Source organism: Netta rufina, assembly GCF_964035555.1.
Source record: "Netta rufina genome assembly, chromosome: 21".
Classification (NCBI taxonomy): domain Eukaryota; kingdom Metazoa; phylum Chordata; class Aves; order Anseriformes; family Anatidae; genus Netta; species Netta rufina.
Genome location: NC_140145.1, coordinates 7,152,445 through 7,165,136, shown reverse-complemented (window position 1 = coordinate 7,165,136; position 12,692 = coordinate 7,152,445). Strand labels below are relative to the sequence as shown.

The 12,692-nt window shown below is 39.3% G+C and overlaps 1 protein-coding gene across 1 annotated transcript; it reads right to left on the bottom strand.

Moving 5' to 3' along the window:
* Nucleotides 1–214: 214 nt before the first annotated feature.
* On the bottom strand, nt 215–11,958 carry SLC13A2 (solute carrier family 13 member 2; the record flags this gene model as incomplete). The annotated part of the gene is made up of 12 exons (XM_084299941.1): nt 215–391; nt 986–1,123; nt 2,131–2,292; nt 2,958–3,079; nt 3,687–3,784; nt 4,156–4,377; nt 5,300–5,422; nt 5,650–5,830; nt 6,792–7,018; nt 8,124–8,260; nt 8,592–8,720; nt 11,857–11,958. 12 exons carry the CDS (start codon nt 11,956–11,958, stop codon nt 215–217), a joined length of 1,818 nt encoding a protein of 605 aa, XP_084156067.1.
* Between the last annotated feature and the right edge of the window lie 734 nt (nt 11,959–12,692).

Genomic DNA, 12,692 nt, shown 5'->3' with positions numbered 1-12,692 from the left:
GGCTTGTCTTACTGCTGGGGTAACAAAATTACCTGCTAGAACAGCCCTGTTAGGCAATTCTATTGCTGCTATCAACTGAATGATTTTGTTTGTAGGTAGTGTGTCCTTTTCCACAGAGTAGGCCCGTCTCTCAACAGCTGCCTCAGCAAAACTTGTGTCTTGCTCACACTGCAGTCCTACCAGATACAGTAGTGTTTCGCTTGTCTCTGTATTATTAGCATAAGTCTGTCCCATTTGCCCAGCATATGCGTGTCCCATTTGCCCAGCATAAGCCTGTCTCATTTGCCCAGGAAGGGAAGGTGTGCAGTTTGAAGAAGGATGAAGACCAGGTGTTGAGGGCTAGAGTTATCGTCAGGACTCCCAGGAGGTTGAGTATAAATCCAGCTTTGGCCTATAACGATAAAGGAGAGGGGTTATTTGTTGAATTTAATATTTTTTCCTTCCGTGCTGATTAGGATTGTTTGAATGGTTTTATTTTTTTTTTCTGGCATGTAGGACTTTCTCATCTGACCTGGTATTGGTATCTAATGCTACCTTGAATCAGTTTTGAATTGGAAAAGTTATCAAGAGACTTGACATCCTTGTCTATGTTGAGAATGGATGTCAGGGCAGCCTAGTGAAATGTGTTAGGTTTTGCCCTAGTCCCTGCAGAAGGATTGTACAGGTCTCTTTGTCATCCCTATGATCTACATTTGGGCTTTTGAAACAGTTATGTGTTGCCATTTCTGATTGACAGCAAGCTCCTGTTGGAACGTCTTCCAGAGACCTTGGTTGTTTTTTAAAAACTCAGTAGCATCTTCATAAGGCTCTAAATATAGATTAGCAAGAGTGACTCTAACAATTCATACATGTATGTTCTTTTTTCCATTTGTCTTCAGTAGAGTACAGTGAGTTTTCCAACACTCTTTCAAGAAGAACAAATAATAGGAAATGGAAAGATCAAAACTACTGATGAAAGTTATGAAAAGAATGTGCTTTTTCTCACCATATCTATAACCTTGAGATGTCCATAGGAGAAGACGATGGCATTAGGGGGAGTGGCCACTGGCAGCATGAACGCCAATGATGCGGAAAGTGTACAGGGCAGCATGACATAGAGTGGATGGAGGCAGATATTTTTAGCCTATGCAAGAAAGGAGAGCATGGATGATGGTTTATGATATAAAAAAGTGCACAGAAATCTTTTGTCAGAATACTGATTGCATTTGTCCATGTCAGAAATCTTTTTCTTCCACATATGCTGTAGGAACTCATATTTTGGTTCTGTTTTAGGAACTTTTATTTGGTATCTTTGAGCAGCAAAAATAAGAATCGTTTTTGTGGCCAGTGCTTTGTGTTTGTGATTGTGGAATCTTAATCCCTGCTGCGGTATAAATTAATAATAATGTTTGTGTTCAACTCTAAGACCAGGCAAGAGTATAAAGTGACTTCAAACTGATTAAGAAAGGAATTAAGTTATCAGTGGAAAATGGGTAGCCCGAACTCTGAAGATGAGTGTGTCATTTTAGGGATTAGCTGGAGTCTGTGGCCTATGCAAAAAGATTTTGGTGGAGCTTATTCCAGTTTCTCTATGGAACCACCTTTTCATGCTGCAAAACTATGTCTACCCCAAAACAGGAGTCTCCTGTGGAAATGCAAAAGTCTGAATTAGGTCATAGAGCCTGAGTAATGCTATCACCTTCAGAGACTTGTGGAAAGCTAGTGGTTGGAGTGAAATACAGTAATGGAATGTTGCAGGGAAACAAATGCTGCTGCTGCTGTCTCTATGCAGAACAAATAGGGAAAAAAAAAAAAAAAACAAAAACAAAAACAAGTACAGCTGGCAGTGACCTCATGAGGTTGTTTAGGCCAGAAGGCAAAGTCTAATATGCCAATGAATTTAATCCCTTTGCTTTTCCCCAGCAATGGTTTTAAGAAAGGTTGAATGAAGCACATAGTGTGTGAGTTTCTGTATGCATGCGCATGTATACATGTATGTATGTTGTAAGTCTTCTCTCCTGATTAGATGCATGACCAGTGCTTGGCTGTGTCAGCCAGTTATTTATTTATTTGTTATCATTGAGCATACATCTGCTCGGAGCAGGGATGAAAGCTGTTCTTATAAGAGCATTTTGAAACACTGGAACTTACCATTGTAGCCAGAATAGGGAGAAAGAGGGTAGTAGTGGCCACATTGCTGGTGCACTCAGTGAAAGTAGCAATAAGGAGACACAGCAGGAGAGCAATGGCTGGATGAGGAATTTCCTGCAGAGGAGTCAATTTTGTGCCTAACCATTCAGACAGACCAGATTCCTGTAAGAGAGGAAAGATGCCTGTCAGGATTGTAGGCTGCGGAAGAAATATTCACATTGCAGGCCAATTGCATTTCTCTTACCAATTCTACCCTCCCTTCTTATGGAAGTTCCCATGTAAACTGCTTTCTGTAGGAAAACATGTAGAGGCCTTGCTAAAAATAAACATGGTTTACCTTCTAAAGCATTTAAAAGAAGAAGATACTGTCTTTACAATGCATTAATGATAGCAAATAAGTATTTCTCTATTGAGGCTGTTGGTTGTACATAAACAATATTCTTCATGTCCTCCCTATTTAATATCTGGATGTTTGAAAAAATTTGGAGACCCGTCCTGGGCACCTTAGCTCCTCATGCCTGACACATCTATTAAGTTTTGTTGAATAGTCTTTGATGTATCGGGGTATTTTCTTAATCATCCACTTTTCTCGAAAGACAGTTAACTGTGCTACTTTCCTGTACCACGCTGGTTGCACAGGTAACAAAACAGATCTGTTATTATCACAGGACTCCTCCCGAGGATGGTGAAGTCTCTTACTACCACTAGCTGAGGAAATGCACATTGGTGCTACCAGCATGCCCTCTTGTGTTCCAGGAGAGCATATGTGAAAGGTAAGACAGAAAATACCCATTAAGACAAACACCAGGTAAGCAGAGGAATGTTACCTCGCTGCCTTTGGCTAAGGCAAAACCACCTCCCAGCAGCAATACAATGTTCCATGGCATTTTCTGGTGAACTGATGTCCAGTCCAAGAGAGCTGGGGGTGCTCGGACCTTTGGCTTGCTGCCTAAAATTCAGAAAGATTTTGTAAACCATATAATAATCTCCAAAGAAAGGAGTACTTGTCAGAGCAAGAGGTGAGTTTAATCTGAACATGAGGAAACTTTTCTGTCAGCAAGATAAACTAGACTCTGGAATTATCTCCTAAAGCTAATGATGGGAGTCTCATCAACAAAGATTTTAAAAATTGACTTGCAAAAATACTAATGAATAATCTGTAGTTGCTCCAAGAAGCATAGCAAAGTAGATGAAAGGTAAGAGTGGGTTAGAAGTATGGCAACATATCCACAGAACTGTTTGTGTTTCTGTTAAGTCACGTATTCTCTGCTAAAGCCTTCTGTTTCAGAAGCTTTTAGATATGTGCATACTGGTGTCTGGAACACTGCTGGGTTACGTTTTATACTTGATTAAATCATAAGAAATAGAGAACTTTTATGAAATTAAAACTATAAGAAATAGAGAAGTTTTATGGAATAAAAGCCTTGAGTAGGCTAAAGCATATAACAGTACCTATGGAGCAAGAGCAGTTTGAGATTTCCTTTGTGAATGTTAAATGTAAAACTTCTGGTCTACCTATTCTGAGAGTTGATTTTTGATGCCTTTAGTAAGCTTACCTGCTTGTTGTCTGTCTGTAGTGTTGGTAGCAAATTCAGAAGGGATGATGAACAACAAAATTGAAATGAAGATGGCAACTGTAGCATCAGTAACAAAGCTACAAAAGAAATTTCAGTGAGAATTTTTATTAATTTATTTATTTTAATTTATTTATTTTAATTTATTTATTTTAATTTATTTTTGACTAATTTTCAATGAGAAAATTAGTCAAAACTAATTTTCAGTGAGAAAATTAGTAGTGTTTTAGGTGCATGAGGAACTGAACAAATTGGATAATGCCACAAATGAAAATTTTACTTCTAAACTTGTGATGCTAGCATGAGATTAATTCACAGACTAGGCAGGGATAACCCCAGCAGGGAATCTTCATGAAATATCATTTAGGAAGTGAGAAATTAGGCTATGCTTCATAATTCTATTGTTGCCTGATTTATTTTTGTTTAAAGTGAGGAGGAAAAGTGGTGATACCTTGTGTCATTTTTGTTGAAGAGAACAGTTGCCCAACCTGGTATGAACCCAGGCTCTCTGGTAAACCAGAGCAGTACCAACAGTATGAAGAGGACTGAAACTGCTATCTCTGCAAACTTCATCGAGCCCAGTTTCTTGTGCTCTTCCTTGATAATCGTAAAGGCCTGTTGCTCCTTAGCCTTTGCAGAAGGACTTTTATCGCAACCAAAATTCTTCTGAAAACTATAAAAAGTGAATAGAAAATATTAAAGAAATTTTGTAGATAGCTTAAGAGTCAAGAATCCAAATTTTATAACTCAACCATATTGTATTACATATGTATTTATGCATGTATTTAGTATGTATTTATCTCTATATAAAGTATTACAACATCAGCAGCCAAAGCTGTAGATAGTAACTGCATTGTATTGTGTGCTGCCAAGATTCAAAAAGAACCTTTCTGCCCCTAAAAGCTCATGATGTAAATACAAACGTGGTGCTATCTGGACACACAGGGAAATAACGACAATATTAATACAATTGATGTTATATGATCATCAGGATGTAAACAGTTGCCAAGCTTTTTGAAAATTACAGTAAAGGAGAATTTAAAAATAAGAATTTGAAGAATAAAATACAATTTCAGGTGTTAACAAAGCTCTTTCCAAATAAAATAAGAGGTTGAGGATAATACAAAAGTGAAAGTCTAAGTATAAAATAGGTAGGCAATGCAAACTGGTTGCAGGGGGTGATTAGCATTGGGAACTGACACAATATTAATCCTCTAGGTCTACAGCAGCTCTTGTCACAAAGGTAAATACTAGCTGTATGCAGAAATCAATTTCCTGGTTTGAAGCATAGCATTCTTTTAGGGCATGAAGCAATGCTGCAGAACAGGTTGTATGCAGTTATAGCTCCATTTTTCCATCTACAGTGTGTATTTAACAGGGATTTTATTTTATTTATTTATTTATTTATTTATTTTGAGAAAAAGTTGCAGTATTTTAACAAACACTTAATAAGCTGTTGTGGTAGTCTCTGTTGGCTGTGACTGCTAAATTTCAAACATAGGCTCATCATTAGAAGAGTCACTGGTGGTACAATGTGTAATGAGTACTTAATAATAGACCTGTCAGCTAGGCTATAGTATGTAAAGTGTACTTACTCAAAGCCCAAGTACAATATTTGCAGCCAAATCCAAGCCAAAATCAGCAACACGACGGCGGTGGGAAAAGCAAAAGAGAACCAAGAGGCAAAGTTGATGATGTTACCGTTGCCAGGAAAGAGCCTGCAAAATGTAGAAGGCTGTCAGCATTCAAAACCCTGGAGTCTCTTCTGTATTTAATTAATGATTCAGATAAAAAGAAGGTGCTTTGAGGCTCCCTAAGGAAAGTAAGCTAACGACCTTGCAAAGTTACGAAATAGATATTTCCCTTCTCTGTATTGGCTAGAAGTCAGCTGTGGCAGAAAGATGCAGCTTAGTGGGTATGTAGTCCCAAATTGAACCAGACTTACTCATCAACTTGTCCTTTCAGTACCAGATTTGGTGTTGTCCCAGTCAGAGTTGCAATCCCTCCAATGCTGGCTGCGTAACAAATAGAGAGAGACAGTCCCTTGGAGAGTTTCTTGTGCTTCTTGTCTTGAAGATTTTCATTTCTCTGTGTGTCTTCCTCGATCGTCAGAACATTGCTATCACCTAGGTCCCAAAACAGGAACAAAAGAGTTACAGGAGCTAGGTTGGATAGGACAACATCTCATGTCTGTTAAATTCAGCCCTTGAAAGCTGGGATGTAATGGACTCAAAGGTGAAGGAGTCACGTATTAAGAGGTATATCAAAGCCATAAATTAGGAGGTATATCAAAAGCTTTGATATCATATATCAAAGAGTTAACGATGCCAGCCTCTTAATATGAGCCTCAGATAATAAGGCTCATACAATCTGAGGCTCATATTAAGAGGCTGGCATCGTTAACTCTTTGATGTGCTGGTCATTTTTCACTGGTTGTCAGTGAAAATAACAGTTTTTCAGTGATGAAGTCTGAATACACTGCTGACACTTCTCAGTGAATGAGAACTTTGAACTGCACACAGTGGGGAGAGAAAAGAGTTCAAAGAGGTACAACAGAGCCATGAGAGATGGACTGAAGGTAACTTGTTCTGCACTGAGGTTTACATGCAGAATCACTAGAGCTAACTCAAAGATGGGATGAGGGTGAGAGATTGTTGCATGATTATATATATATGATTAGAAAGATCATTTTAATTTCTAACCTTCAGGCATGAAATAGGCCAGAAGTTTACCCTCACGAATTCCCTATTATCTGGTAAATTACACAGTAGATTATAATTGAGCTAACATAAATATAAAGGAAAATATCAAACCTAATGTAAAATCTTCAGCTAATGCAGAATTTATTTGTTTTATTGATTAGTTGTTATTTCTTTATGTTTGTAATTTATTTCGAACTTCAATCAAGTCAGTATATCTTACTGTTTTTTCATCTGATTCGTAGAAGAGCCTCACAAATGCTGTATGATACGGTCAGGATGCTTTAGGTACGTTCTTTTAGAATTTAATAGCAACTGTTATGCCATTGAGGAAGATGGAGGCCATCCTTCATCACCCTGAAGAGAAAAATGCCCATAACCCATTCACCTTTTTGGTCTGTTTCTGTGAAGTTATTTGGTTTAGTTGGCTCTTCTTGCAGTTCAAAGGCTTTATTGATGTTCTCAGACTCCTGGCCAGCTCTTTTAAACTCCATTTCTGACTTATGCAACTGATCCAACACTGCCTGTGCTATCGGCACCATCATGGCAGTGGTGGCTGTGTTGCTGATCCACATGGACAGGAAGGCAGTCACAACCATGAAACCCATGAGAAGCCTGAAATGAAAAGGTTTGAAAAAGCCAGTTCAAAACTCAGGGTTTTGGCGCCCTTTTCTGTTGCAAAGCACTGGTTACAAATGCTAGGTATGGAAAATACTTAGCAATTCACATCTAGCACCTCCTCTTAGCTTAGTCTGCTTTGCGAATGATACAGTGAAGATTAAACTTTTTTTTTTTTTTTTTCTCATTTATTTAATTATTTGTTTGCATTTTCACCAATTGTACTTTTGCATTTGTATAACTAGGAAAGCAGGAGCTGACATCAGTTTATCTGGCCAGTATCCTGTTTAGTTTGCATGCTTCAGAGGAAGATATCCCATCTCAATAACACGTATTAATCTATTATAATATATTTTGAAGAGGAATTGCAAACCAAGTTTGATCCCAAGTGGCAATCAGTTTAAATCCGAAGGAAAATGATCTCTCTTTTTTGGGGGTAGATTTATCCTATCTCTATCATTTAAGAGTCTCATCTTACTCATGTAAAATTCTAATCCTTGTTTCAGTATTACTCTGTTATTTGTCTCAAAATTATTCTTTAGATGAGATGTAGATTATATATCAGATGAAAAGGGCTTTATCTTGTCTGCATTTTTGTTCTATTGCTTTGTAATTTCCTTCCGTATTTCCTCTTCTTATGGTCTGGGACAAATTAAATAAGGCAATGTAGCCTCTGCATAGCTTAAAGCTCTAGTCTGGCAAACATTTGTTGTTTCCAAAACAAGCATCCTCGTATTTTCTCTCCTCTGTGCAATCGGTATAACATTTATAGAGTACATGTTTTCTACATCTCAGCTATAGCTTCTCCTGCTTGTCCAGGGCTGTACTTCTGCCCAAGCCCAGTAGCACCCCTGACTTTTCAGAACTGCTATTTCTCCACCTAATGCCATTTGGAATTCAAAACAGAGGCACAGGGCTGTAACACTTCAAAGGATCCCCATTTGCAGGGTTTTCTCATGCACAATCCAACTCTCTTGGACCATAGAAAAGTGTTTTTAGGATATGATTTGAAGCTTCACATAGGAGGCTTCAGGCAGAACTCTGATAGGAACTAAAGCCACAAAGTCCTTTATCCCACCTCGTTTTCAGGACTGTTACTCACAGGGCTGGTTTGACACCAGTGATTAGCAAGACCCGCAGAGCAATGCGCTTGTGTAGGTGCCACTTCTCAATAGCAATGGCCATCAGCAGTCCCCCAATAAAAAGCATATTGGTGTCCTTCAAATACTCCCTGCAGACCTGCAACATGGAGCAAGGGAGAGGAAAAAAAGTGATAAGAAGCCAATGTTTAGAGGGAAGGTGTTTTCCGAGGGAGAACCTTGTCCTATAGACACTAAAGCGCTAACGATGGATTGTGTCTGATCAATGAATTTGCTTTGATTTCAGATTAGCAGCTCCACCCAAAGTTCATGATAGGTACATGAAAGCTCTGTTCCGCGAAGGTGGCAGGTGATTGATTGCCCGTATAACGTTAGTGCAGTTTTCTTCCCTTTGCTCCCAACTCTGGAAATCACCCCAAAATAAGAGATGACCGACAAACACATAAACAAGCAAGACCCGCATCTCTTACTGTTGTTGAATCCATGATATTCATGAGTGGGAAGAGCAGGACGGGAAAGAGTGCTGTGACAGCCAACGGCAAGGCTTCTGTGCACCAAAACAGTGCCATCAGGATGATAACGTAACCACATCGGGCCTCCTGATAGAAGGAGAGTACACGCAATCAGAACAGACTGTACGTCTTGCTTAGCCTTTGAGAAAGCAACAGCCCATAATTATATTCATTGCCTGATAAAGGGATTTGGGAAAAGGTTATTTTCTGTCTTGCTCTCCCATCTGTCCCCCTACCTGTGCAGATCCTAATCAAATGACAAACTATTCAACAACCTTGTCAGAGCTGTTAGGAAAAGACTGGGTGGGGCCTTCAATGGGGAAAGACAAGAAACTTAGGAAAAGAAACAAATTGATGACTTTGAACCCTTTCTGATAAGGGATTGGCAGTCCCCGCACAGATTTCTTGATTTTACTGGTGCTAGTATTTTCTTCTTATTTATTCCTGTCTTTGAGTTTGATCTGGTCAAGGTTTCTCTACGTTTTTTCTCTGTGTGTCTCAGGACATGTCCAGATGAAGCCCAGTTACCTTCAGCAGCCTGGATTCCTTGAACTGTAAATATTTTTATTTTTTATTGCCTTTTTAGCTTTACAGACTTTGAAATGCTCGCTGATGAACTGTTCCCAGATCAGTTTCAGCTTCCATTGAATATGAGTTATTTCTCTGGAGAAAATACAATGCCCTATTTCATGGTACTCATTTTTTTTTTTTTTTTTTTTTTCTTTCCCCTCTGAGTAAACACTGATTTAGTTTTGCTTTGGATAACCAGTCCAAACTTTATATAAAAATATTTAACCCAGTCTCAGACATTAGAAGGATTCAAAATAACATATCATAACAGCATATTACATGGCAGTTGAAAAAAAGCAAGGGAAACTAACACTGCAGGATACAGTGCTTTCCTAATTTTTGAATCAGCAAAATAGTGGGTGCCAGCACTGATCAGAGCATAAGATTTGGAAGAAAAAAGTGGTTGCATGGTCTTGGATCAAGGATACCCACTTAAAGTATGCTGGACAGAACAAATGGAAGTGTACTGATGCTTATTGAGAAAGCAGCGAAGAAAAACTGATGGAAAATGCAATGGGTAGATGACAGAGGATCAAACCAAGGAGCTGGCAGGGAGGATCAAACTGGTGGTGCTTTAGGATGTGCTCAGAACTTCTGAATGTGGCCTGGAAGCTAAAGAGCTGGTGAAGGAAAAGGATGAACAGGCGAGCTTCTGGAGGGAAGAAGATTAGGTGTTTAGGTAGCAAATTACCAGAGCAGCATGGTAGTAGGAACCTTCCCGTTTTGATGATCCTTTTTTTTCCTTTTTTTTCTCTCTCTCTCTTTTTTTTTTGTTAGTAAGGGACACCAATAGGAGCCTTGGAACATGTATCATGTTCACAGTGCTGTTTTCCAATCTCCTGTGAACAGGCTCACAGTAAAAGCTGGGATAAGGCTATTCACAAAGCCAGTGGTCCGTCCTATAAGGAAAACTGCTCTCTCATTCCTCTGTCTTTAGATGAAATCCTTAGCATTGTCCCGTCATTTATAATAGTTTAGTGTCCAGTGCTGTGTCACTATAGGACAGGTTAACAGCTCAACAGAATATAAAAACATAAAATTCCATCAGATAAATGATCTATTTATGGCTCTGCATGCTGAAGTACCAGCTTTTCTGACATAGCAGTACCACAATGCACAGTTCTAACACCGGAAATCTTCTTGCAGTTTACAAGGGCAAAAGCGTGTCCAGAACATTTAAACCTTTGTGTTGTAGCTGCCTACACAGAAACCAGAGAGCCATTTTCAAATAGGAACTGAACCAAGACTGACAAGTCATTCCACTGACTGACAATACCGACGACTTACTGTAAGATAACAATGACTCTAGCAAATAAGTATGAAGTAGTGGCCTCAGGAAAAACAACTCTATTTCCGGCTTCTTTAGAAGATATATGAGCCACATCTCTCTTAACATCAGTAACACCTTTGCCTATGCAAAGTTAAGTGAGAAAAAAAAAAAAAGGCTTTTTGTTTTTGTTTTTCTTCTTAGTAAGCTTTTAAGTGAGAGTTTAAACTATTTTATTTGCATAGCAGGAGAATAGGAGGGCATGCCTGATCAGTTACCACATTTCACCTCATGCTAGTGCCAATCTGTTGTTCTGGCTTGCAATCCTCTGGCCATAGCTCCAGAAAGTCTCTGAAAACACCAAGAATAAGAGCTGCGAGGAAGAAGGAGCTTTGGGACAAGCCACACAGAAAGACAGGTAAGAGTAGACGGAGTGAAGGATGAAGCTTGGGGAAGGAGACCAGAAACTGGGAATGAGGAGGGATCAAGAGACAGGCGGGCAGGCAGAGATCAGATGAAAGAGGTAGGACTTGACATCCAAAGATGTGACAGGAGAGGCGATTGGGACTAGCTGTTTAATGATACTGGGGCTGGAATAAGAGACCTGAAGAGCAGAGATTAGATCTGTCTGCATGAAGCGAGTGGGAGTGGAAGAAAAAAGCCAGAGTGAAGAATAATCTGGATGCTGGCACTCTGCCTGCTCTCGGTGTTGTATTTCAATGATCAATGGTTCAGAAATACCTGCCCTACTACTACAGGTTTTTACAGTTAACTTCTTCTGAAGGAATCTTGAGTGATGTGTCTTCCAAAACTTGACATTTTATATTTTAAATCATTGCATGGAAAGATTATTACAGAAATAATGCTTAAAGAAAAGTGAAGTAGATTTCATTATTTCATTATGTATCAGGTTGCCTTGTCCATTTGACTGAGGAAAATGTGTCTTCTATCTGGCAACAACATGGTTGAGAAAATGAGAGAGAGAAAAATAATTAAAAGAGGATGTGGACTGGATACTTTTAGAAAATCAGAAGGGGGATTAGGATTGAGCCTTAGGAGGTAAATTAGATTCATGGTTATGAGCTTCAGCATAGAAAGTGCTTTGAAAAGTCAGGTTGGAAGCAAAAGTTAAAAGGTCATGTCACTGTGCATGCTTCTAGAATATCCAGTCACTTATGCATCTGCTCATCCATCGAGATCCTATTGCTATTATATCCCCCATTGTCAGTAGTCTATGGGGTCTGTTCAGAGCAAGAAGCTCTTCATGCTATAAATGAAGGAAATGCCTCTGAGAAAGAATCTGCATGTTCTCTTCAGCTCTGTCACTTAAAAGGAACAGCTCTAAGGAGAGATTTGACTCTCAAATTCAATTTAAAAGGTTCTTACCTTGGTATCAATAGCCAGAGGCAGAGGCAGAAACACAAGGGGCACTAGTACTATGATCAGGTATTTCCAGCAGGCTAGGGTCATCTGCCAGAAGCCAGCCATGGTGCTGGAGCTGGCCCAGTGCTGAAAGGCCTGAGCTCTGCTCCTGGGGACTATATAAGCCCTGGGGAATATTAAACATTGACCTCTGGCAGCTGGGTGTTGTTTTTGGAACTGTAATCAGAGAAAGAAGGAAGAGAACAAAGAAGGGAGGGGAGAGCAAAAGAGTGTCGGATCGGGAACTTTCTTAAGACAACCTTTCTGATAACCGGTAAATCCAGGAGAGAATTAACTCCTTGTGGCCCATGTCATTTAAAAAAAAAAAAGCAGAAATGTTAAAGAATATTAAAGTTTTGGTCTTCCATAATGTCATCTTGGAATAGATATCTTCCATAAAAAGATAAACCATTCCCTCTACAATAGGTTAAAAATGTTTTAAAAATATTGTAGAATATTGGAAAGCACAGCATATGTAACCCTCAGATATGGAGATTAGAAACAGCTACACAAAATGCCATGTAAACTTCGCTGTATCCTCTGAGAAATTCTTTGGGCAGCAAAATCCACCAGAGCAGAGCTCGTGTCACCAGATGCCACATCAAGTCCCCTTACAGAAAGGGACTTGCAGCCCTTACCAGGTGTAAGCAGGGTTTGCTGTGGCTGTGCAGGTCGAGGACCAGCCTCATGACAGTTTTCTTCTATCCTGTTTAAAGAGTAACAGAGGAAACGTTAAGGTCTGGTCAGAACTCAGCTCCTGCCACATGACAGCCCAACAAGTTACAAGAAATGCTTAGGGC